The 24,507-nt window shown below is 44.5% G+C and overlaps 1 protein-coding gene across 1 annotated transcript in view; it reads left to right on the forward strand.

The window, feature by feature from the left end:
* Positions 1–22,582, forward strand: part of LOC132536331 (estrogen-related receptor gamma-like) — a gene marked incomplete at its 3' end in the record, with an annotated part of 59,425 nt that extends 36,843 nt beyond the window's left edge. Inside the window, exon 2 of the mRNA XM_060183998.1 lies at positions 22,167–22,582. Within this exon, the coding sequence (XP_060039981.1) occupies positions 22,167–22,582 (416 nt within the window). The remainder of the gene's footprint in view (positions 1–22,166) is intronic.
* Positions 22,583–24,507: the final 1,925 nt, after the last annotated feature.

Below are 24,507 nucleotides of genomic sequence, written 5' to 3' on the forward strand. Positions count from 1 at the left end.
TAAAAAAAATTATTTTAAAAACAGGTAAGTTACTGATGCTTAGTGAACTAAGAAGTAAAAGACAATTACTAGGTGGTTTTACTTATCTGCAAAGCACAGTTGAGTAAAGAAAAAGGATTTAAAAAAAAGACAATGAAGAAGAATGAATGAATGAGTGAATGAGAGTAAGAAGAAAGCAGATGGGAGTCAGGCTGTAGCACAGCGGGTTAAGCACATGCGTACAAAATGCAAGGACCTGCATAAGAATCCCAGTTCCAACCCCTGCAGGGGAGTCGCTTCACAGGCAATGAGGCAGTTCTGCAGGTGTCTGTCTTTCTCTCCCCCTCTCTGTCTTCCCCTCCTCTCTCCATTTCTCTCTGTCCTATCCAACAATGATGACATCAATAACAACAACAATAATAACTACAACAATAAAACAACAAGGGCAACAAAAGGGAATATATATACATATATATGCAGATAAGCAGATTGTCTCTTGTAAATTATGACAACTAAGATGGGTAAGAGTGGAGGAGTAACTTAGGGGATACAGAACTTTGGCGGGCTGTGTGGTGATACGCTGTTTTCTTTCTACTTTTTGTATTAGATAAACAGAAAGAGATAGAGACGGGAGGGAGAGGGGGATAGAGAAATATAGATACCTGCAGCCTTGCTTCACCACTTGTGAAGCACCCCCCACCCCTTCTGCACAGATGGGGAGTGGGGGCTTGAACCCTGGTCCTTAGGCACGGTGATGTGTGCGCTTAACCAGGTGCACCACTGCCCAGCCCTGGCTGTATGGTGAGGTATAGTCCTCAAGTGTGGATATGAAAATTCTCCAGGATCTTGATAATTTTGTAAATTACTGCTAAATCACTAGTGAAAAATTTAAAAGTAGAATAGTTGATTGATGGTGCTATTCGCCACCCAGGATGCAGTGAGGACTGCCTTGGGACAGAACCCAGCAGGGCCTGTGTTCACTTTGCTGTGGGCTAGGAAGTCAGTGAAACGATTGCAAGGCCCAGGGTGAGGTGACCCAGTGTTAGAGCAAGGGGCCTGCTGTCCTCAAGTTCTGATCTTTGGCATTACCACATTCCAGAGCTGAGCAGTGCTTTTGGCTCTCTTTGTTTGTAGCACTTTCATAAAAATAAGCGAGTGAAGGAATGGCCACAGTGCAGAGACCAGCTGAGAGAAAGAGATGGCGCAAAAAGAAAAAAGAAAGAGTGGGGCGCAAGGGGCGGGGGGCTGGGGAAACAGCATAATGGTTCTGCAAAAGATTTTCATGGCTGAATCTCTGAGTTCTCAGTTTCTCAGGTTCAGTCCCAGGTACCACCATAAGCCAGAGAGAGAGAGGGAGAGAGAGAGAGAGAGGGAGAGAGAGGGAGAGAGAGAAGAGAAAGGGAGGGGAAGGAGGGGAGGGGGAGGGAGAGAGAGACAGAGGGGGGGGAGGGGAGAGAGAGAAGGAGAGAGAAGGAGACCCAGCAGACAAGCCCTCCCCTCTATACCTGCGAGAACTGAAGTTTCTTCTTTCAGGTTCTTATGGCCCTTGGGGCTTAGGACCTGCAGAGGCAGAGGGAAAGAAGGTGGGAGAATCCCTCCAGAAAGGAGAGAAGTTACTCTGAGCCACAGCTAGCAGTCGGTGGAAGTGAAGCCTCCTGCTGGCAGCAAAATCAACTAGAGTAACAGCTCCCGCCGCCGCCCCCACTGTCCCGCCAGCACGGGGCCCCACTCTGGGACAAACATCCATTTAAACGCTGATTGTGGGGGAATTGCCCTTGCTGCCAGCGCTACCCACCAACCCAGCTCTAGCAGGAGAGCCATTTCTAGAAAAAGGCAAGAGTCCTGCTCCCCATGCCACTCTCAGCTCCCAGGATCGGCCTGCCTTCTTGCAGCCTGCCTGTAGGGACAAGTGATTCCCTGGCAGAGTCTTTATTGTTGCAATGGAGCTGGTAGACCGCACGTTTCTGGGCAATGTTGCCTTGTCCTGCAGTATGTGTACACAGAGACAGACAGGCAGACAGGCAGGCAGACAGACAGACACACGCACACTGCTGTACACAGAGACACAGACAGGCAGACAGATAAACACACACACACTACACACTGCTCTACACAGAGGCAGAGACAGGCAGACAGACAGACAGACAGACAGACAGACAGACAGAAACACACACACACACACACTGCTTTACACAGACAGGCAGACAGACAAATACACATACACACACACACACACACACACACACTACACACTGCTGTACACAGAGGCAGAGACAGGCAGACAGGCAGACAGACAGACAGACAGACAGACAGACACACACACACACACTGATTTACACAGACAGGCAGACAGACAAATACACATACACACACACACACACACACACACACACACACTACACACTGCTGTACACAGAGGCAGAGACAGGCAGACAGGCAGGCAGGCAGGCAGACAGACAGACAGACACACACACACACACACACACACACTGCTTTACACAGACAGGCAGACAGACAAATACACATACACACACACACACACTACACACTGCTGTACACAGAGGCAGAGACAGGCAGAAAGAAAGGCATGTAGACAGACAGACACACAGACTGCTGTGCTCTAGCTAAAAAGGTAGATGTCTGGAAATTATGCTCACAGTGAGAGTTATAGTGTTTATTGTTAGAGTAAATTAGTTAGATATTTATTTTTTTTACTTATTTTGAAATGACTGATTTTTTTTTTGGGAGCCCCAGGGTTATTGCTGGGGCTCCGTGCCTACCCTACAAATCCACTGCACTTAGAGGCCATTTTTTCCCACTTTGTTGCCCTTGTTGTTGTTGTTATTCTTCCCATGGCTGTTGTTGCTGGATAGGACAGAAAGAAATTGAGAGAGGAGGGGAAGGCAGAGGGGGAGAGAAAGACAGACACCTGCAGACCTGCTTCACCGCCTGTGAAGTGACTCCCCTGCAGGTGGGGAGCCAGTGAGCAGGAACCAGGAGGGATCCTTACTCCGGTCCTTGTGCTTCATGCCAGGTGTGCTCAGTCCACTGTGCCACCCACAGTTCCACACAGTTCACACCACCAGAGTTCTGTATCCCCTCTCCTCCATTGGAAACTTCCCTAGTCTTTAACCTTCTGGGTGTACGGACCAAATTTCTTTATGGGGAGCAGACGGTGGAAGGTCTGGCTTCTGTAATTGCTTCTCCCCTGGACATGCATGGACTTTGGCAGGTGGTTCCATGCCCCCACCCTCCATCTTATTCTGTCTGTCCCTAGTGGGGCAGGACTCTGGGAAAGTGAGGCTCCAGGACAAATTGGTGAGGCCATCTGCCCAGGGAAGTCAAGATGGTGTCAAAATAGAGTCTGCAACTTGGTGGCTGAAAGGCAGTAAGATATAAAGCAGAACAAATTGTTTAATAAACAGGAACTGAAAGGTAGGAATAGAGCAGATGAAATTAGAGGTCTTTGCATGGGAAGAAGCTAGGATGTGTATTTTAGGTATGTTCTAAGGGGCCTATGACTTTAGTAATTTTTGCCAGGGATCAATAGTTAATATGCAGGTGGACTAAAAGTATTGTCCGGGAAGTTGGTGTCAGAGCTGAGAGCAGGACTAGAAAGCTTGGATTAGGGAAGAAGTTCTCAACTATGAAGAAAGTATATAAACACTATTAGCTGTTAGCCCCCTCGATCTGACCTAGGGCCCATATATATTCATATTTAGCATCTGAACCTGTGTAATCTCTGGGGAAAAGACTAATTTTAAAAAAATTATGTATTTATTTATTTTCCCTTTTGTTGCCCTTGTTTTTTTATTGCTGTTGTAGTTATTGTTGTTGTTATTGATGTCATCATTGTTGGATAGGACAGAGAGAAATGGAGAGAGGAGGGGAAGATAGAGAGAGCGAAAGAAAGACAGACACCTGCAGACCTGCTTCACCACCTGTGAAGTGACACCCCTGCAGGTGGGGAGCCGGGGGCTCAAACTGGGATCCTTATGCTGGTCCTTGAGCTTAGCACCACCTGCACTTAACCCACTGTGCTACCGCCCGACAGCCAAGACTGATTTTTAAAAAAATATTATTTGTTTGTTTTCCCTTTTGTTGCCCTTTTTTTTTTTTTTTTAACTGTTGTAGTTATTATTGTTGTTATTGTCATTGTTGGATAGGACGGAGAGAAATGGAGAGAGGAGGGGGAGAGAAAGACAGACACCTGCAGACCTACTTCACAGGGGCCAGGGTGTTGAACCGGGATCCTTATGCAGGTCCTTGCACTTTGTGCCATGTGCACTTAACCCACTGCGCTAGCGCCCGACTCCAAGACTGATTTTTAATAAGGGAAGAAAGAACTATAACCCCAGCACCCGTCTGATTCATAAGATGCATGTCGGTGAACTCAAGGCCTCATACATACAGCTCACTCTTCCTGGGCTCTTCTGCTGTGTCCCCCCTCTAGAATTAAACTTATTTCTTTCTTTTCCCTCCCTCCCTTCCTTCCTTCTTCTCTCTCTCTTTCTTTCTTTCAAGATTTCTTTATTTCATATGAGATAGAAAATTCTATACGAGAAAGAGGGATGCCAGAGCATCATCCTGCTACAAACTTTAAGCTGACAAGTCCTGTCCTTTACCCACTAGACTGTTTCCTCGGCCACAAAAAAATATAGTTTCATTAAAAAAAAAAAAAAGTTGCTTCTAAAGAGGCCTGGTGAACCCTCTTTGTTTTGCAGAAGGAGAAACAGGACCAGAGAGCCACCTGACTAGTTTCATTGTGTGTGCTGAAAGGAGGCAGGCTTTCGGGACAAGACAAGGGGAGACAACCAAGATCTGTGGACTCTACTGTGATGCTTCTTAGTATTGTTGTTCTTATTAGCATCCATATCACTGGGGCTTCCCCATTCTGCCCCAGTTTTTTTAGAGAGAAATAGAAAGAGTGGGGAGTGCGGTAGGTTAAGCTCAGGTGGAGCAAAGCGCAAGGACCCGTGTAAGGATCCTGGTTCGAGCTCCAGGCTTCCCACATGCAGGGGAGTCACTTCACAGGTGGTGAAGCAGGTCTGCAGGTATCTATCTTTCTCTCCCCCTCTCTGTCTTCCCCTCCTCTCACCATTTCTCTCTGTCCTATCCAAGAACGATGACAACAATAATAAATACAACAATAAAACAATAAGGGCAGCAAAAGGGAATACATAAATAAAATAAATATTAAAAAAGAAAAAAAGAAATAGAAAGAGTGAGGAAAGACACAAGGGCACTGAACTTGCCCCAGGGTGTTGGGGGCTGAGCCTGAACCTGAGTAGTATGCGTGGCTGAGAAGACACCTTCCTAGGTGAGCTTTCTTCCCAATCTTTTTTTCTCTTTCTTTCTTTCTTTCTTTCTTTCTTTCTTTCTTTCTTTCTTTCTTTCTTTCTTTCTAATCAGTTTTTTATTGTTTTTTAGACTTGGGAGTGAGACTTACATTTTTTCTCTTGCCACATTTTTTTAGTGAGAGTTGGGGCTTCAAATCAGGTAGGCAACAAGGGAGCCTCTGATCTCAAACCCCCAGCTTCCACTGGCGTCACTAGGGAGTCGCCTCACTGCTCAGATAACCTCCCTTTCCACAGTCAGTTCCACTTGGGGACGCATCCTTTCGTTATCCCGGTGGCTTGAGCTAACTCTGCCTGCACATGTGTTATTTCCCTTTGCCTGCAGACATGATATGGGTTTGTGTTTGTATTTTAGCTTCAGTTTCTCTTCAAACAGCCAGACCTTTGAAACTAATAATGAAACAAAGCAAAACAAAACAAAAGAGCAATCTTAAAGATTAGCAATTAGCCTATTTGTCCTCGTTTGTCCACCCCCAACCACCACCATCACCAGGTGAACAGCACCTGGTACCCAGTGAACAGAATCCGGGCCTCTGCTAGTGTAGCTAGTGTAGTTCTCACCCTGGAGCAGCTGTGTTTGCATCCAGATGTTAACTTCTGCAGACTAAGCTATTGAGTTAACAGTATAGATACAGTGTAACCACTGTGGAGCAGGGAATAGGGCTCATTCTCTGTGCGGGGAGTCTCCACCCTGTCCAGCAATGCTCATTGGTGTACCTCATGTCTTCTGTTAGGTTTAGGGTTCTGTTCTTCCCTCCTGCTCACCACTGTGATCCGCCCACGTGGAAGCAGCTGGTTTGCGGGTCACCGGAACTGATTTTGAGCACAGGGGTGACATCATTCCCATGATCTCAGTATCTTTTTCTCTGGAAAGCACTCTTCTCTCCTGTCTTGAGGTCGTCCAGAGAATGAGGCTGGGGCTGGGGCTGGGGGGTGGAGGTGGGGGCGGGCAGCTGGAGCTCTCATCGACCTAGATTAGACTTGTGAACTCTGTCTCTGGAGTGAACATGTAAAGCTTCCATATTCGACGGTCATTTGTAAGGATCAGCAGGCACATGAACTTCCTGTGAGCTGGACGTCTGTGGATTTCACATCCTGTGAGACGCTGAGAGCAGGTCTTCATTTAGCTGTCAGCCCTTCCTGTTGGGTCAGATTTTTCTCTTCAGTGGCTCCCTGATGTCTTGAAAACAGAATTGTCTGAACACAAGCAGGCTATATTGATCTATATTTCTGTGTGAAAGAGCAGACAGTTGTAGTAGTAGGAGATGCTTCTGCTGACCACAGAAGAGGTCTCTCTGGTGGTCAGTCTCGAAGAGCAAAGAAATGTTCCATTCAGCAGCTATCTTAAATTTCCTTTGGAAGATTTGTCTTAAATTGATTTTTTTTTAAACCTGTTCTGACCTTTTGTAGACATGGTGCCCATCTCCTGTTCTCCTTTTCAATGTTTTGACTTGGCCAACACTTGGGCAGTCACTTCCTGAGTATCCAAGTGGGCTGGGCATGAAGAAATATATTCTCAAGGCCTTTTGGCCCTGGCAGAGTAGTTAAGGCAATAATATTCTTAGGAGATCAGAGCTTCTAAAAAAATTAATTCCCTTTACTGTGCAGCTGAGTCCCTAGCTAGACATTTCCTGAGTCCTTCCACACAGCCAATGGGACCATGCCTCCTAGGGCAGTTGTGAGGATAGAATTAATTAAACTGTATATATATATATATATATATATATATATATATATATATATATATTTGTTAAGATGCTTCATTTACCTCAGTGATATAGTGATATTGATTATATGGCAAAAGTTTGCTTAAACAAAATAATACCCCTCCTGCTAGTGTCCTTGAATGCCATCTACATTACAGCTAATAGCCACCATCAGTTAACTATCATGTTAGTTATGAAGTAATGTCATAAGAATTGATTTGGACTTGGCAGTGGAGGAGTGCTCTCCCTTCGAAGCTGATGGAGATGATTAGCCCGAGTTTGAAGCAGAATCATGGTTCATATAAACTGTGTGTGTTTTATAGACTTATAGCTCCTCGACATTACACAAGTACCCATTATATTCAAGGAAAGCTCAGACAGTTAATTATGCAAAACATCATGTATGCAATTACCTAGTATTACTATGCATTTAGCAGTTTTATTGATTTGCCAGTGGCTCACTTACTGTATTTAGAGCTATAAACAAGGATGCTCACCCCCCCCCCCATGGAAATAGGTCCAAGGAAACAAGCGAAGGATAAATGATTCCACTAAGCATCTCTGCGTCAGCTGGTATCCTTAAATACTGGCCATGATCATAATGCTCAAGGCTACGAAATAACACAGCACCCTTTCTTTTCTTATGAATACAGTTGATCAGCAGAAAAAGTCACCTGGCAGCACAAACAGAAGCAAGTGCAATTGTATCTGGAAGAATCTGGCAGCCGGACAGGTGGGGTAGTAGATAAAGTGTTGGACCCTCAACATGAGGTTCTGAGTTCAGTGTGCCTACCCCTGTGCAGTAGTGATGCTCTGGTTCTCATTCCCTCCCCCTCTCTTTCTCATGAATGAAGAACTGGGTGTTAAAAACTTTTTTAAAGAGTCTGGATAACTTTGCAAGTGTGTTGCAATGACCTTTTGATGTATTCAGCCTGTTAAAATGTGATACTAATCTATTCTCTGGGATTTTTAAACACATAGGTTCTTATTAGACCTTTAGTCTGGTTAAGTGCTATTTTTTTTTTCCTTTCTTTCTTTTTTATTTTGCCTCCAGGGTTATCGCTGGGGCTTAGTGCCTGCACTATGAATCCACTGCTCCTGGAGGCCATTTTTCCCATCTTGTTGCCACTGTTGTTATTGTCATTGTTGTTGCTGTCCTTGCTGTTGGATAGGACAGAGAGAAATTGAGAGAGGAGGGGAAGATAGAGAAGGGAAGAGAAAGACATCTGCAGCCCTACTTCACTGCTTGTGAAGTGACCCCCCCACGCACACACACACACACCGGAAGGTAGGGAGACGGGGGCTTGAACCAGGATCTTTACTCCAGTCTTTGTGCTTCTCACTATGTGTGCTTAACCCAGTGCGCTACCACCTGACCCCCTTTTTTAATTTTCAAGCAATAACAATACTTTGTCAGTCTCAGCAATGTTGGGTACAATTTCCAAGTAAGATGTTTATGTCAGTGAATGCTCAACCGATCCTTTGTGCTAACAGTCCAGCTAAGGGACTTTACATTTCTTAAATTATCCAACCAATATGTAGCCTTGAACATGGTACTTCAAATCTTGGAAGTTTAGAACTAGACAGGAGCATTTTGTCAGCATCACCACTGTCTTTGCAGAAAGTAGAATCTGAAGAATTAACTGAAAGCGAATAATAGGACATTTGAAAAGGTCACGGGCAGATCATGAGTGGAAATACTGGTTTCGTAGCACTGAATTCAGGAAAGTGTCTTTCTAAGTCTCCCACACATCCTGCAGCATAGAGCTTTCTCTGTGGCAGGCGCTGGATTAAGCTATTGCCACCTGGATGAGTAATAAGTCCTTTACTTCTCGACAACTAAGGAGTTTCTTGCAGGAAACAACTCCTTCATTTCCTAGAACTTTGCAGATATGTTGCTTTTTTTTTTTTTTTTTAAGGTTTTTATTTATTTATTTGCCTCCAGAGTTATTACTGGGGCTTGGTGCTGGCACTACGAATCCAGTGCTCTTGCCAGCCAATTTTTCCATTTTTCCATTTTATTGGACAGGACAGAGAGAAATTAAGAGGGGGGAGATAGAGAGGGTGAGATACAGAGAGACATCTGCAGACCTGCTTTGCTGCTTGTTAAACATCCACCCTGCAGGTGGGGAGCTGGGGGCTTGAACCCAGATCTTTGTGCATGCCCTTCTGCATAGTACTATGTGCACTTAACTGAGCGCCACAGCCCAGACCCCCTTGCTTACTTTAAAGAAAAGAATGTTTATGTTAGTGACAGAGATACAGAGAGAAGGAGAGAGAGAGAGAGAGAGACCAGAGCACCATTCAGCTCTGGTTTATGGTGGTGCTGGGGATCAATCCTGGAACTTCAGAGCTTCATGCATGAAAGTCTTTTGCAGAATCACTATGCTGTTTCCCTAGCTCCTTGTAGCTTCCTCTTAATAGGACATTTCTCTTTGTTATCCATCTCTCCAAAAAGATAGAACAAATGTCTTTGAACTTGTTCCTAAAAAGCAGATAGGCATTCTCTGGTCACAGTTGTGATAGGTATGAAGTTGTCCGTGGGGCATTTTTATGTCCACAAATGGTCAGGGATGACTGAACGTCTCTCTTTTATTTGTCTGACATTTCCTTTGTTGTAGAGAATTGGGAAGGCATTCAGCTGAGGTTGGCTCTGATCTGTTTATTGTCAGGAAGTGACCCCAAGTTCCCACACTACTTAGCCCTAGCTCTCCTCAGACCCTCCAACACCGGCCTGCTGGGAGCTGTTAGCCTCCCCTGGCCCATGACGCACTGTGTCCACGAGTCTTTGAAATGAAATACACAAGTCATTTGTTCAAAGATGCAGGAAGCTGTGTTACCCAATCATTGTGATCCTGTCATGCAGAAATCCTTCCACGAGATGGACCTCAAACGTTTACTCAAGAAAGGCCTGCAATCATGGGGTGGGGAAGGAGAGAGAGAGAGGGGACACTTGTGCACATGTCTTGGACATTTCTGAGCCTTTGGGTGTAGGATTCCCAATTCTTTCTTTACGATTAATGATCTCCTTCTGCCCGGTTAACCAGGCAGCCCTTAAGATATTTCTTATTAAAAAGAAAAACTCCTTTCTCTTCCTTCCCCAACTAAGCCAGTGTACCTTAATGCAGTGATGATATGTTACTCCCGCAGTTGTCAAAGCACCGTATTACCGTGATGCTATAATGACACCCTGTCTCTGGAAAGTAGTCATGTTTTCTCAAATCACACGTTGCACCGTTGATTTCTGACATGACACTTCATTCGCAGGCTTTCTCTTTCTTCAGTATCGCCCTGTTCTGACAATAGCAGCTGGTGCCCGTTTTGTTACTAAGTGATTCGCATTTTGCCACTTTAAGAGAGTGCAATTAGTTGGAGCAGGAGGGTGAGGGGAGAGAGCTCCCTAGAAAGTAACTGTTTCAAATGGAGACTTTGCAGCCCAGGGTACTGTTGGCATCTTAGGCACTGAAGCTGCCCTCTCCTCCCACCCCCAGGAGGAAGGCTTTCTTCTGAACGCATTGGTGTGGACCAGAACATCTACAGGCTTTGGTTTTGTCAGACAAACCAAGCTTAAGTTTACATAATGTTCTTTATGAAAGAGTGAGACAGGGCAAGGAGAGAGAGAAAGCAGAACTCCACTCAGCTCTGGCATACGCAGTGCCAGGGGCTGAACCTGGAACCTTTCCCATTCAAGTCCAGTGCTCTACCATTGAATGACCTTTCCTACTTTAACTATTCAGTTTGGTGGTGTCAGGAGGCAGAAAACCAACATTTTTCTGCAAGTTCATTCTCATTTAAAATAGGGAGTGCAGGAGTCGGGCTGTAGAGCGGCGGGTTAAGCGCACATGGCACAAAGCGCAGGGACCAGCATAAGGATCCCGGTTCGAGCCCCCGGCTCCCCACCTGCAGGGGAGTCGCTTCACAGGCGGTGAAGCAGGTCTGCAGGTGTCTGTCTTTCTCTCCTCCTCTCTGTCTTCCCCTCCTGTTGTTGAGGGAATTTTAACAACACCCTCCTCTCTCCATTTCTCTCTGACCTACCCAACAACGATGACATCAATAACTACAACAATAAAAAACAACAAGGGCAACAGAAGGGAATAAATAAATAAAAGTTAAAAAGAAAATGAAAGGGAGCCGGGCAGTAGCGCAGCGGGTTAAGCGCAGGTGGCGCTAAGCGCAAGGACCGGCATAAGGATCCCGGTTCGAACCCCGGCTCCCCACCTGCAGGGGAGTCGCTTCCCAGGCGGTGAAGCAGGTCTGCAGGTGTCTGTCTTTCTCTCCCCCTCTCTGTCTTCCCCTCCTCTCTCCATTTCTCTCTGTCCTATCCAACAACGACATCAACTACAACAACAACAATAAAAAAGACAACAAGGGCAACAAAAGGGAAGATAAAATGACAAAAAGATATATTAAAAAAAATAAAAGAAAAAAAAAAGAAAATGAAATAGGAGTGTAACTAAGTTGGTCTTTCTAGCTGTGAAAATCTGTGAGTCAGTGACAAAGGAGTCAAGAGTATTAATTTTATTTTTATTTTTTAATTTTGTTTTTTGCCTCCAGGATTATTGCTGGGACTCGGTGCCTGCACCACAAATCCACTGCTCCTAGAGGCTATTTTTTTTTCCCTTTTGTTGCCCTTGTTGCTTTTTATCATTGTTGTGGTTATTATTATTGGTGTCATTGATGATGTTGTTGTTGGATAGGACAGAGAGAAATGGAGAGAGGAGGGGAAGACAGAGAAGATGGGAGAAAGACAGACACCTGCAGACCTGCTTCACCACTTGTGAAGTGACCCCCCCTGCAGGCGGGGAGTTGGGGGCTGGAACTGGGATCCTTACTCTGGTCCTTGGCTTAACCCTCTGCGCTACTGCCCAACCCCCTTATTTTTATTTGTATTCGTGATTGAATAATGATTTACAAGATTGTAAGATAACAGGGGTACAATTCCACACAGTTTCCACCACCAGACTTCCATGGCCCATCCCCACCATTGGAGGTTTTCCTATTCTTTATCCCTTTCTGAGAGTATGGACCAAAATTCTTTATGGGGTGCAAAATGGGAGGTTTGGCTTCTGTAATTGCTTCTCCCCTGGACATGGGTGTTGACAGGTGGATCCACACTCCCAGCCTGTTTCTTTCTTTCCCTTGTGGGGCAGGACGCTGGAGAGGTGAGGTCCCAGGACACATTAGTGAGGTCAACTGCCCAGGGAAATCAGGTTGAAATTATATTAGGGTCTGAAACTTAGTGGCTGAAGAAGGGTGGTAAGATATAAAACAGGACAAAATGTTTAATGATCAGGAACCTAAGGGTAGGTAGGGCTAGAGCAGGTGTAAATATGGGCCTTCTTGAAGGAAGAAGCTACGAGCGTGTGTTTTCACGTCTCTCTTTTCTCACCGTCATATATGGTTTTTATGTTTTTAAATGTCATTTCACTTTATTATTATAGACACAGAGAGAAAAGGGTGAGAAAGAAGGAGAAAGAGAGACACCTGCAGTCCTCTTCACGACTTGTGAGGGGTCCACCCTTCAAGTAGGGGCCTAAGATTCGAACCAGGGTCCTTGCACATAATAACTTGTGAGTTTTACTGACTCTGCCATTGCCAAGCCACATATTGTCATGATGACAAACTTACAGGTTTACCCTTGCAGGGTCCTTAAATACGAATCTGTGTAAATTGATAAAACACGTGAAATGTACAGTCCTAGTGGATATACTTTGGGTTCTTAGGAATGGCAAGAAAGAGTAGTACAGTGACTTGTTGCTGGTAAAGGCAGAGTAAGTCTCAAGAAGTCTTCTGTAGTGTGAGAGTTAGGAAGATCAAAGACAGCCTGTACACTCCCTTTTGAAAATTTAATTTTTTTTTTCAGAATTTAATGTTCTCTACACTCACGCAAACTAGTTTTATTATTTCTTTTTTGTTTGTTTGCAAGATGCAGCTTTCTCTTTTCTTTTGGAATCAACAAATTTATTTTTTTCTGGAGATAAGACATTCTTTTATTCATAATGTATGTTTATCCTTTTCATTCTATCTAGCCTCAGTCCAGAGTTCAAAATTTAACAATAACCTAAAAAAAAAAAATGCACCTAAGAAGTAAATGACATATTTATTTCTATATGTGTACATATTTTTCTACAAACAATATTATTGCTAAGATACAACTAATACTGAAGCATATTGCAGATAATACACCATATCTCCCCTCACTAAACGTCTGTGTCCCTCACTCCCATAGATAACCACTGTAGTTCTCCCACTCGATGTTAGATAGAGGTTGACATTTTTTTTTTTCAAATTCCTAGGGTCAATTCTCTCTATACTCCGCATATGAGTGAAACCATCCTGTAGTTGTCTTTTACCTCCTTGCTTGCTTCACTGAGCATAATCTTCTCCAATTCCATCCACTTTATCCCAAAGGACACAGTATCATCTATTTTACTGCTGAGTAGAGAATTTTATATACCATTTCCTTAGCAGAGAAATAAAGTAGCAAGAAAAGTTGAGTCTGTGTAAACACTCTAAGGCTGAAACAGCTTGTTAAGAACTCACATCTTGATGAGTGGGTTAGTAACTTACAAATCTACAGGATGTTACGGCTATTAGATACAAAGTGGAACAAAGTGCTGACTAAGCTTAGGTGACTTTTTTTTAAATATTAAATTTTTTCATTATCTTTATTTATTTGATAGAGACAACCAACCAGAAATCAAGAGGGAAGGGGGGAGGGATGGAGAGGAAGAGAGAAGAGAGACACCTGCAGCCCTGCTTCACCACTCCTGAAGCTTTCCCCCTGCAGGTGCGGACCGGGGACTCGAACCTGGGTCCCTTCGCATTGTAGCATGTGCGCTCAACCAGGTGTGAAACCACCCGGCCCTGCTTAAGTGACTTTTATAGGAGGTAAACCAACCTGGAAGTCTTTGCAAATCCACCATTCCCAATGTCCATTTATTTATTTTATTTTTTTCATTATTTTTCATTTTATTCAAATAGAGGGACATTGACAGGGAGTGGGGAAATAGAAAGGGAGAGAGGAAGATAGATACGTACAGACCTGCTTCACTGCTCATGAAGCTTCCTCCTCCCTGCAGATGGAGAATGGAATCCAGATCCTTGCGCCTGTCCTTGCACTTAGTACTATGTGCCCTTAACTGGGTGCGCCACCACCCAGACCCTAAAAAGAAAACTTTCAGGGGAGTCGGGCGGTAGTGCAGTGGATTAAACACAGGTGGTGCAAAGTGCAAGGATAGGCATAATGATCCTGGTTCGAGCCCCGGGTGCCCCACCTGCAGGGGAGTCGCTTCACAATTGGTGAAGCAGGTCTGCAGGTGTGTCTGTCTTTCCCTCCCTGTCTCTGTCTTCCTCTCCTGTCTCCATTTCTCTCTGTCCTATCCAACAACTAAGACATCAATAACAACAACAATAATAACTACAACAATAAAACAACAAGAGCAACAAAAGGAAATAAATACATATTTTTTTTAAAAAACTTTCAAAGATTCATTTTGGAAAGATCTGGCAGCTAGAAAGTGTTGTCTTAATACTAAAGATGAACTGTCCTTCCCCGTCCCTACCCTGAGGCAAAGTGGGAAAAGGCTTAAAATCTTTCAGTTCCGTTGCTTGAGAGCCTACAGTGATACACCCAGTTGAGCACACACATTACCATGCAAAGAACTCGGGGCTCAAACCTCTGCCCCCCAACTGCAAGGGGGAAACTTCATGAATGGGGAAGCAACGCTGCAGGTATCTTTCTCTCTTTCTCCTACCTTTCTCTCCCCCTCTCAATTTCTCTTTGTCATTACTGAACCCCACTGATGACCCTGGTGGCAATTAAGAATTAAATAAACCTTTACATTCAGTTTCTTTCTTTTTAAATTTTATTTAACTAGTGTTGGATAAAGACAGAGAGAAACTAAGAGGGGAGGGAAATATAGAGAGGAAAAGAGAAACCAAGAGACAGCTGCAACTCTATCAACACGCGTGAAGCTTTCCCCCTGCAGGCAGGAACCCGGAGCTTGAACCCAGGTCCTCGCACACTGTAGTGTGTGCATTTTACCAGGTGTGCTACTGCCTGGCCCCCTAAATTCAGTTTCTTATATACCAACAGAAGGTATTATTATCGTTGTTGTTGTTATTGTTATTATTATTATTGCTAGTGTTTTACTGAAACTTTGCACCTGTGTAATTAGACCTTCTGGTACACTATATTTTTCTTTCTTTCTTTTTTTTTTTTTTTTTTTCTCAGATAGAGAGTGAGTTACAGAAGTAGAGACAGAGAGATAAAGAGAGATACCACTGCATTGCTTCTCTGCCCATGCCACTGTTCCTTAGTAAGAGGCTCTCATGTGGTGGCCTAGGGCTCGAACAGGGTCTTCACATCAAGTGTGTAGTCTGTTGGGTGAACTGTCCCCTAGACCCCAAATTCTTATTCTCGACTTAATTATTCTCCCTGCAGTTTCCTCTCAGAGTGTTCACTAGGAAAAGGGTTTTGGAAAGTCACTGGTCTATTTTCATGTGTCTTGTTGTTTCTTCTACGATAATAAAGTAAAAGCAACAGCATTCAGACTTGGAAATAAATATTTCCTACCTTTCCCAACACATGTTATTTCTATTCATAATTCTTCACCAAGTTTAGATTTTTATTAAACCAGTGTGACCTAAAATTTCTGCATTAACAGCACAATGTGGAATTGGCTTATTCTCTTTAGCTATAGATAAAGACATCAGCTTGAAAATGGCTCTTTCTGACAAAAAGGTGTTCTTTTGAAATAAAGTCTTATTCACTACATTCCTCTTAGAGTTAATGTGAATTTTAGTGCCTCTAATTTTAGATTGAAGTGAAGTCTAGAATAAAAACCACCGGCTGACAATTGAATTTATAGATAGTTGTGAATATTTCAGGCTTGAATAATTGAGCTGTAGAATTTCAGAGACAGCCAGGGAGAGAATTAAGACTGCTGTGGTTTTAGGATACAATGTCAGGGTGTCTCAAAAGGCTCCAGTGTGAAGAGCTAAGTGGTAATTGGGGAAGTCGGCTTTCTTCCCGAGATTCTGTTTTGACGTCACTTCAGCCGTGAGGTAGGAGACCCACCAAGTAGTGACCCTCTTGGTCTGTTTACATTCATAAGAGACCTGGGTTTCTAGACAAGCTACCTGCTTGCTTGACTGTTGAAAAACAAAAAATCAAGGGCCAGGTGGAGACACACTAGGTAGAGTAGGTCTACAGGTGTCTCTCTCACTATCTCTGTCTCCTCCCCTCTCAATTTCTATCTATCTGTCCTGTCAAAAATTAAAAAAAAAAAAAAAAAAAAGGAAAAAGGAGAAATGGTCCCGGGGATCAATGGATTCATCGTGCAGGCAGTGGACCCCAGCGATAACCCTGGTGGCAATAAAAATTCAATAAAATACAATAAAAAATATCAGTGAACACTTTTGAAAACTCTTGATGTTAAGACATTTCTGCCCTTGGATTTCAGGTTGGACTCCAGTTCAAATCCTGACCATTCCACTTTTCAGCCGTATGAAGGCGTCTCTTGTACCAATTTGTCCTGGGGATTAAATAAAGTGGTATTTATATATTTAGTTATTATTTATTATCTTTTTTTGCCTCCAGGGTTATCTCTGGCACTAGGTGCTGGCACTACAAATCACTGCTCCTGGTGGCCTTTTTTTTTTTTTTTTTATGAGATAGAGAGAGAGAGAGAGAGAGAGAGAGAGAGAGAGCTCTTCACTGCTTGTGAAGTGTGTACCCCCCGCCTGTTGAGAGCGAACCTGGATCTTTGTGCGATTCCTTATGCTTTGCACTATGCGCACTTAACCAGGTGTGTCACCACTCGGTCCCAGAGAAGTGATATTTGTAAAGTGTCCTAGTTCCTGGCTGGCACACTGAAAGCGTTTGAGAAACCAAACCAACCCAAACCAAACCAAAAACCTGACTAGTTGTGTTTCCCCTAGGTAAAAGCTGTTATTGCTCATATCTCAAAAGAAGCCTGAGCTGTCAGTAGCACAAGCCCAGTTTGTTTGCTTTTTTTTACAACTCAACCAGTCAGACTCTATGGAGACCTCTGGTAGTGCACCCAGTTGAGTGTACATGTCACCATCTGCAAGGACCCAGGTTCAAGCCCCTGGTCCCCATCTGCAGGGAGGAAGCTTCATAAGTGGTGAAGCAGGGCTGCAGGTGTCTCTCTTTCTCTCTCTCTCTCTCTCTAGTTCCTCCTCCCCTCTCAATTTCTCTCTGTCCTATAGAATAAAACAAAGGAAAAGAAAAATCTGCCAAGAAGAGTAAATTCATCACATAGGCACTAAGCCCCAATAATAAACTTGGTGGCAGATGAATAAATAAATAAATAAATATGCTGTCCAAAGACTTGCCTCTCAGGCTGCGAGCTGCTTGACATGGTACCAGCTTCACAGGAAGTTCAGCACGGCTGGACTCTCCAGGCCAAACTGAAACCATCCTGCCTTTTGCCATGTACAGGGCTTGGGATTCAGCTCTGTGTGGTCTTAATAATCTTTATAATAATCTTTACCTGTGGTTCAGAGCCTGACCAATAACAAAAGTAAGGACAAAACCTGCATTGCACTCTGTAAGACTGATCATAATGGAACAAGCAATATCGGTAATGCAGAGTTTTTCAGGAGTCTCCGATAGGAAAAAATGTTTCCCCCTTTATCTACACCACTTCCTTTAGTATTCCTCCTAAAATATAGAGAAAGATTGATGGTTCCACAGTGGAGAGGCCACCTTACATAGCATAATTAATAAATGGAAGGTTACGGTACCTGCCTAGATACAATGGGCTTTTTAAGCGACCACCCACCACTATGCTCCCACTTCCTTATGCAGGAATAGTACACGAGAGCCTAGGTCACACAGTGAGCACACACAGGAGATGGATTCTAGCTGGAGAGCTTAACTCTATGGAGAGGCTGGCCAGGTCAGCACCACCTTGGTGCCTTCTCAGTAAGGAACAAAACAAAACTACTAGATCAAACAATGGAACAGATTTTATGAAAAATGGGCTGCTTGATTTGTTTAAGGCCCCTAGAAACATAACACGCTTGAACTGTCTATGAACCACGGCTTCTGATGCATAGGGGCAAGAAAATGGCATAAACATACAGGTAGAAAATTCATCTTAATCAATAGGACATCTGCCTAGCACACAGGTACAGGAATAACAAAAGACACAGAAACTGTGATGTGATCTCTAGGGAGAAAAGTGCCCCTGGAATGTGAATGTTCCACAAAGCAGGAGGTAGGTGTTCCCTACCTGCACTGTTCTTACTTGGTGATTTATGTATTAGTGACCAAAACCTTGGTGATTGTTGTTTTAATAATCAAAGCCTTGGTGATTTATGTATTAGTGACCAAAGCCTTGGTGATTTTTGTATTAATAATCAAAGCCTTGGTGATTTTTGTTTTAATGAGCTAAGCCTTATGAGACTATAAAAATAAAGTTCTGCTTGAATATGACAGAGATGTCTGCTTGAGCTTGATTTAGAATCATCTCATTCGTCTCTCATTCCCTGTCGATGCCCCTCCTCTTTCAGGTTACCCTAATTACCCGCTGGGGCTGCCCCTTGGCAAGTTTCCTGGGTGTGTTTACATTCATCTAGACTATGGGAAGCTCTAGATTGAGATGTGGCAGAGATTGCTAGGTGGAGACCCCCAATTTTTCAGGACCTTCCACCCACAAACTCTTGGTGACTGGGCAAATAACCATTCTCCAAATGGAAACATCATGTCTGGTCTTGCTATTTATTTTTACAAGATATTTTATTTATTTGGTACATACAGAGAGAAACTGAGATGGGAGTGGGGAGAAATAGAGAAAGAGAGAGGACACCTGCAGACCTGCTTCACTACTCATGAAGCTTATCCCCTGCAGGTGGGCATCAGGGGCTTGAACCTGGGCTCTCATGAACAGTAATATACTCATTCTACTAGGTGTGCCGCTGTTTAATCCCCCATTTCTTGTCTTAAGTGAACAGCTCTGCAAATGCTAGAAGTCCATGGGTAAAAAGCCAGAGGGAAAGAAAAAAAAAATTAGGATGAAAATAGTCACAAGTGAGCCAAGAAGAGACAAAGCCACCATGACAAAGAGAAAGAGAATCAGAAGAAACCATGCTGTGTTTTGTGTCCCAGCCGCTCAGGAAGGAGGACGCCCCTCTGAAAAGAAAAGAAGCATCTCAAACTGGTTCCTTATAGGTAGCTAGGAAAAGAGTTAATTGCCCTCTCCGTGAGAAATTCAGCGGTGGTGGAGAGAGGGAAAGGGAGCGGTGTGTTTTAGTACCCTAATAACTTCTCGCTGGAGTCTGAGATCATAATGTATGTGTGTGCAGTCCAGTAATTATGAGGTAATAAGTGAAGTGGTGGTGTAAGTGCTCTAAATTAAAAGGAATTCGCAGGGCTGCTGTAAGTCAGTGCCAACCCGCTTTCTTTCAAACGGTGACTCCAGGAAAAGTGCTTAGTTCAGGGTGTGAGTGGGAGGCTAGGGGAGCCAGCTATTAATTATAGAGCTCATTAGCAGCGAGCCCCCCCACCCAACCCCCCAGCAGATGCTGGAGGGCGCGAGGACTCCCTGGTGAGCTCTCTGGCTAGTTCTGGAGGAAAGGCCAGCCTGAGTGGGTGGGTGGCGGAGGCCTGGGGACATGTGGGTGGCGTTTCTCCTTCCTGTCTGCTTTCCACTTGCCAGTGCGGAAACCGATTTGTTAGGTGCCAAATGCTTATTCTCCATGCTTTGCTTTTGAGACTGCCTTCTTAGAATAGTTAAGGGAGCGTGCCTGATAAGAATTGTCATGTTTTTTCTTCCCTTTGAAGGAATAGGATAAAGGAGTCTGGGTGGGGAGGGGAGCATGGCATCTGTGTGCAGAAACTGTCATTCAACTCCTGGGGAAAAGAGGTAATTGCATCATTTTGGTGACTCTAGCAGGACACCCCCAACTTCTTGTGCCTACCCATTCCCCCTAGGGTCTCCAGCAACCACCTTTGTGCAGAGAAGTAATTATCCAAGGCCCTTTCTCCATTGCCACTCCCTGCCTGCCCCTTCTACACTGAGCTCTCAGAAGGTTCCTAAAGATAGGGCTGAAAGGGGTTTTGCACTATGGGCAATTAGATCTTTTCATCTAATTACTTTTCCTCAAAATGTAATCACTTACAGGTCCCAAAGAAAGAGGGGCGGTGTGTTTCTTCTAGATAAGAGAGATCTTTTGTCAGATCAGATGCCTCATCTGCTTTCCTTTTAGGACTTATGATGTTCAAAGACCAAAAGGAGGGGAGAAAAAGAATCGTTGCACAACCTTTTTGTTTTCTATTTTCTTTTTTCTGGGTGTTTTGCAGGACAAAGTGCCAGCCATTCCTCCTTCCGCTGAGCATGAAGAATCAGAGTTATGGACTCGCAGGGGGCCCAGATGGCTCGGATGGCTTTTACTGATACCTCTTGTAAACAGTTAACACATCTCACTCACACACACACACCACACCAGAGCACACACATCCCTCTCCCTGGTGGTGTCAGTTCTGGGAAAGGCTTCTGAACTAGAGCTAGGATTCCATTCCACCATTTTTTCCCCCTCCATTGCTCAATAGTTATGAAGTCAGGGATTTAAATAAAGAAGCACGGTGGGTGACTGAGGCTAAGTTCCTTGTGTGTCTCAGAGAGCTCAGTGAGAGGTACACTGATGGCTCTTGGAAGCTGACACAGTCATCCCAGAGTTTGAGAGCCATCTGTTCAGTCGTGAGAAGCAAAGTCCAATTCTGCTTATAATTTATGTGATGACAGTGGCTTTGGGAAGTTGCAGAAAAAGCAGAGTGTGGATCAATGGGGGGTGGTGGGGGCATCGGAGGAGAACTCACTCAGCAAGGGGTTGTCCTCCGACTTAGTTTCCTCGATGCGTGGCCTGGGTTCAATTCCTGTCACTGCTTCGGAGTGTCATGACACCAGAGAGACAGACATGAGGCCAGAGAGATAGCACAGGTGCTGTGATATCTCTTAACTCTCTGTTACCCCTAGAAAATAAAATGAATGTGGGGCCAGGCAGTGACACACCTGTTTAAGCACTCACATTACAGTGTGCCAGGGTCCAGGTTCAAGCCCTCGGTCCCCACTTGTGGGAGGGAAAGCTTCCCACAGGTAAAGCAGGGCTGTAGGTGTGTCTCTGTCTCTTTCCCTCTCTACCTCTCCTTCCCCTCTCAACTTCTCATTGCCTTTATCCAATAATAAAGGAATAAATAACCAGAAAGAAACTTAAAAAATAAATAAAATGAATTATCATGTCAGCCGGGAATGGGGAAATCATATGTGAGTTGAGACCTCAGTGGAAGGGAAGGAGGAAGTGACTTTGCAAATCTTGTTCTTCCCTTGAGAAACTCAGTCCCAAGAGTGGGTTTGGATATTGACAGTGTTTCTCCTAAGGAAAGGTAGAATTGAAGGAACTGGAACCCCTGTAGCTTTTGCTCACTGCTTGTCTGGAAACTCTGATATAATCCTGACATGCCCTCGTGCTGATTATCCTTTTTTTTCCCCACCCTGCATCCAGGGTTATCACTGGGGCTGGATGTCTCCTGCACTACAAATCCACTACTCCTGGAGGCCATTTTTCCAGTTTGTTGCCCTTGATGTTGTTGTTTATATTGTTATTGTTATTGCTGTCTTTGTTGTTGGATAGGACAGAGAGAAATGGAGAGAGGAGGGGAAGACAGAGAGGGGGAGAGAAAGACAGACACCTGCAGACCAGCTTCACCGCCTATGAAGCGACCACCCCCTGCAGGTGGGGAGCCGGGGGCTCGAACCAAGATCCTTGCACTGGTCTTTGTGCTTCGTGCCATGTGCGCTTAACCCATTGTGCTATGACCCGGCCCATGATTATCTTCTTGTAGGAGAAGAGGTATTGTTGACCTGGGAATGAATGGTGTGTGTGGTCGGTCCCTGGCTCTTAGGCCACACCCTCAAAGAGCAAAGAGTCTTGAATGTGCAGGTTTCTCTCCCCCTCCCCCACACTTTTTTTTTTTTTAAATCCTTCTCTTTCTTGATCCATTCTGACCTTTCTTTTGTCTCCACCTCTTTGGGTCCCCATGTTTGACTCTCTCTCCCTCTCTTTCTCCCTCTGCTTCTGTTTCTGTGCTTCACAGGCTTCTCTGCAGAATGTCCAACAAAGATCGACACATTGATTCCAGCTGTTCGTCCTTCATCAAGACGGAACCCTCCAGCCCAGCCTCCTTGACGGACAGTGTCAACCACCACAGCCCAGGGGGCTCCTCAGACGCCAGCGGGAGCTACAGTTCCACCATGAATGGCCACCAGAACGGACTGGACTCGCCTCCTCTCTACCCATCGGCTCCCATCCTGGGCGGGAGCGGGCCTGTCAGGAAACTCTATGAGGACTGTTCCAGCACCATTGTGGAAGACCCCCAGACCAAGTGCGAATACATGCTCAACTCCATGCCCAAGAGACTGTGTCTGGTATGCGGAGACATCGCCTCTGGATACCACTATGGGGTTGCCTCCTGTGAAGCCTGCAAGGCCTTCTTCAAGAGGACGATTCAAGGTGAGTGCGGGCTCCCTGGGCTGCCCTACCTGCCACCAGCTGGGTGCTGAGTCTGTGATGGGATGGGTGGGTTGTACCCTCCGAAGCCTGCTTGCTTGTTTCTGTGTTGCCTGAGACTTCGTTTCCTTGACTTGTAACCGATGAATAATAAATAGTACACAGCTACAGAGCCTAGAATGAGTGGCCAGGTGGTGGTGCACCTGGTTGAGTGCACACATTACAGTGCACAAGGACCCAGGTTCAAGACCCTAGTCCTTACCTGCAGGGGGAAAGCTTTGTGAGTGGTAAAGCAAGTATTGCAGGTCTCTCTCTCTCTCTCTCCCCTCCTCCCCCTTTTTTTTTTCTACCAGAGCCCTGCTCAGCTCTGGCTTATGGTGGTGTAGGGGATTGAAAGTGGGACTTTGGAGCCTCAGGCATGGGAGTCTCTTTGTATAACCATTATGCTATCTACCCTCCACCTCCTCTCTCCGTCTTTATTACCCCCTTCCTTCTCAATTTCTGGCTATCTCTAGCCAAAAAATAAATAAAGATAATACAAAAAATAAATAAATAATAAAAAATAAAAAGAAAAAGAGCTTAGAGCACTCAACTTTTCCAAGACATCAACACTGACATAAGAGTGGCTATTTAAGCCTAACATTTCCCAGAGTCTTTCTGTGGTTTTAGCAGTGAGCACAGGCCAGGGCATTGTTTAGCATAATGATAATGCAAAAGACTTTCATGCCTGAGGCTTTGAAGTCCCAGGTTTGATACCTTACCCCTACTGTACCACCACCACCACCATAAGCCTGAGCTGAGCAGTGCTCTGATTAAAACAAACAAACCAACAAACAAACAAATTGTGAGCACAAGGCAAATGAGAGCGCCGCTCCTGTCCTCACTGCCTTAATATACTAATGAAAAGCAGCATTCTGTCAGTCACCCCTGGCATGTGCTCCTGGTTCTTATCCTGGTAAGGCAAGTTTTGCAACATGAATTTTTTTTTTATTAGTGACTTAATAATGATTAATAAGATGGTAAGATCACAGGGGTAAAATTCAACGCAGTTCCCACCACCAGAGTTTCCTGTCCCATTCCCTCCATTGATAAACTTCCCAATTTTTATCCATTTCTGGGAGTGTGGGGTGCAGAAGGTGGGAATTCCTGCTCTTGTAATTGCTTCTCTGCTGGACATGGGTGTTGGCCTGTGGATCCATCACCCCAGCCTGTTTCTCTCTTTCTCTAGTGGGCTAGGGCTCTGGAGAGGTAAGGTCTGACCAGGTCATCTGCCCAGGAAAGTCAAGATGGTGTCATATTAGAGTTTTCAGCTTGGTGGCTGAACGGCAATAAGATACAAAGCAAATTGTTTAATAAACAGGAACCCAAAAGTAGGAGGAATAGAATAGATGAAACTAGGGGTCTTTGTGTGAGAAGAAGCTAGGAAGTCTATTTTAAGTATGTATGACATGAATTCTATCCTGTGTACAAAACAAAAACTAGACTTCAATGGAAAACAGAAGGTTTATAAGATAAATTTCTCCCTCCCTCGATATGCCCTCTGTCAGTTCTTTTTCTACGGAGCTCTAATGATGAAATGACTTAGGAGGAGTTGAGAGCAGAGCCACGACTGGGGTCATTACCACTACTGAACAAATCACACTGGATGATACCTTTGGGAGGGCAAGTAGTGCTTTTTTTTTTTTTTTTTTTTTTTTTAGTTCTTCCAGGTGCATGAAAATCACAAATGCTTCTTCAACTTGAGCTCCTACCAAACTGACTGGGAAATCTTGTGAAATACAGATCTCAGAGGCCCTGTCCTTAGAGCTCTAATCCATTATTCTTAGAATAGGAGCTCAAAAATTTACGCTTTAAACACACTCATAGGGGATGCTGCAACTGTTGGTCTAAGAACTACACTTGGAGAACCATTTCTCTAAACAAATCCA

Source organism: Erinaceus europaeus, unplaced genomic scaffold, assembly GCF_950295315.1.
Source record: "Erinaceus europaeus unplaced genomic scaffold, mEriEur2.1 scaffold_542, whole genome shotgun sequence".
NCBI classification, from domain to species: Eukaryota; Metazoa; Chordata; class Mammalia; order Eulipotyphla; family Erinaceidae; genus Erinaceus; species Erinaceus europaeus.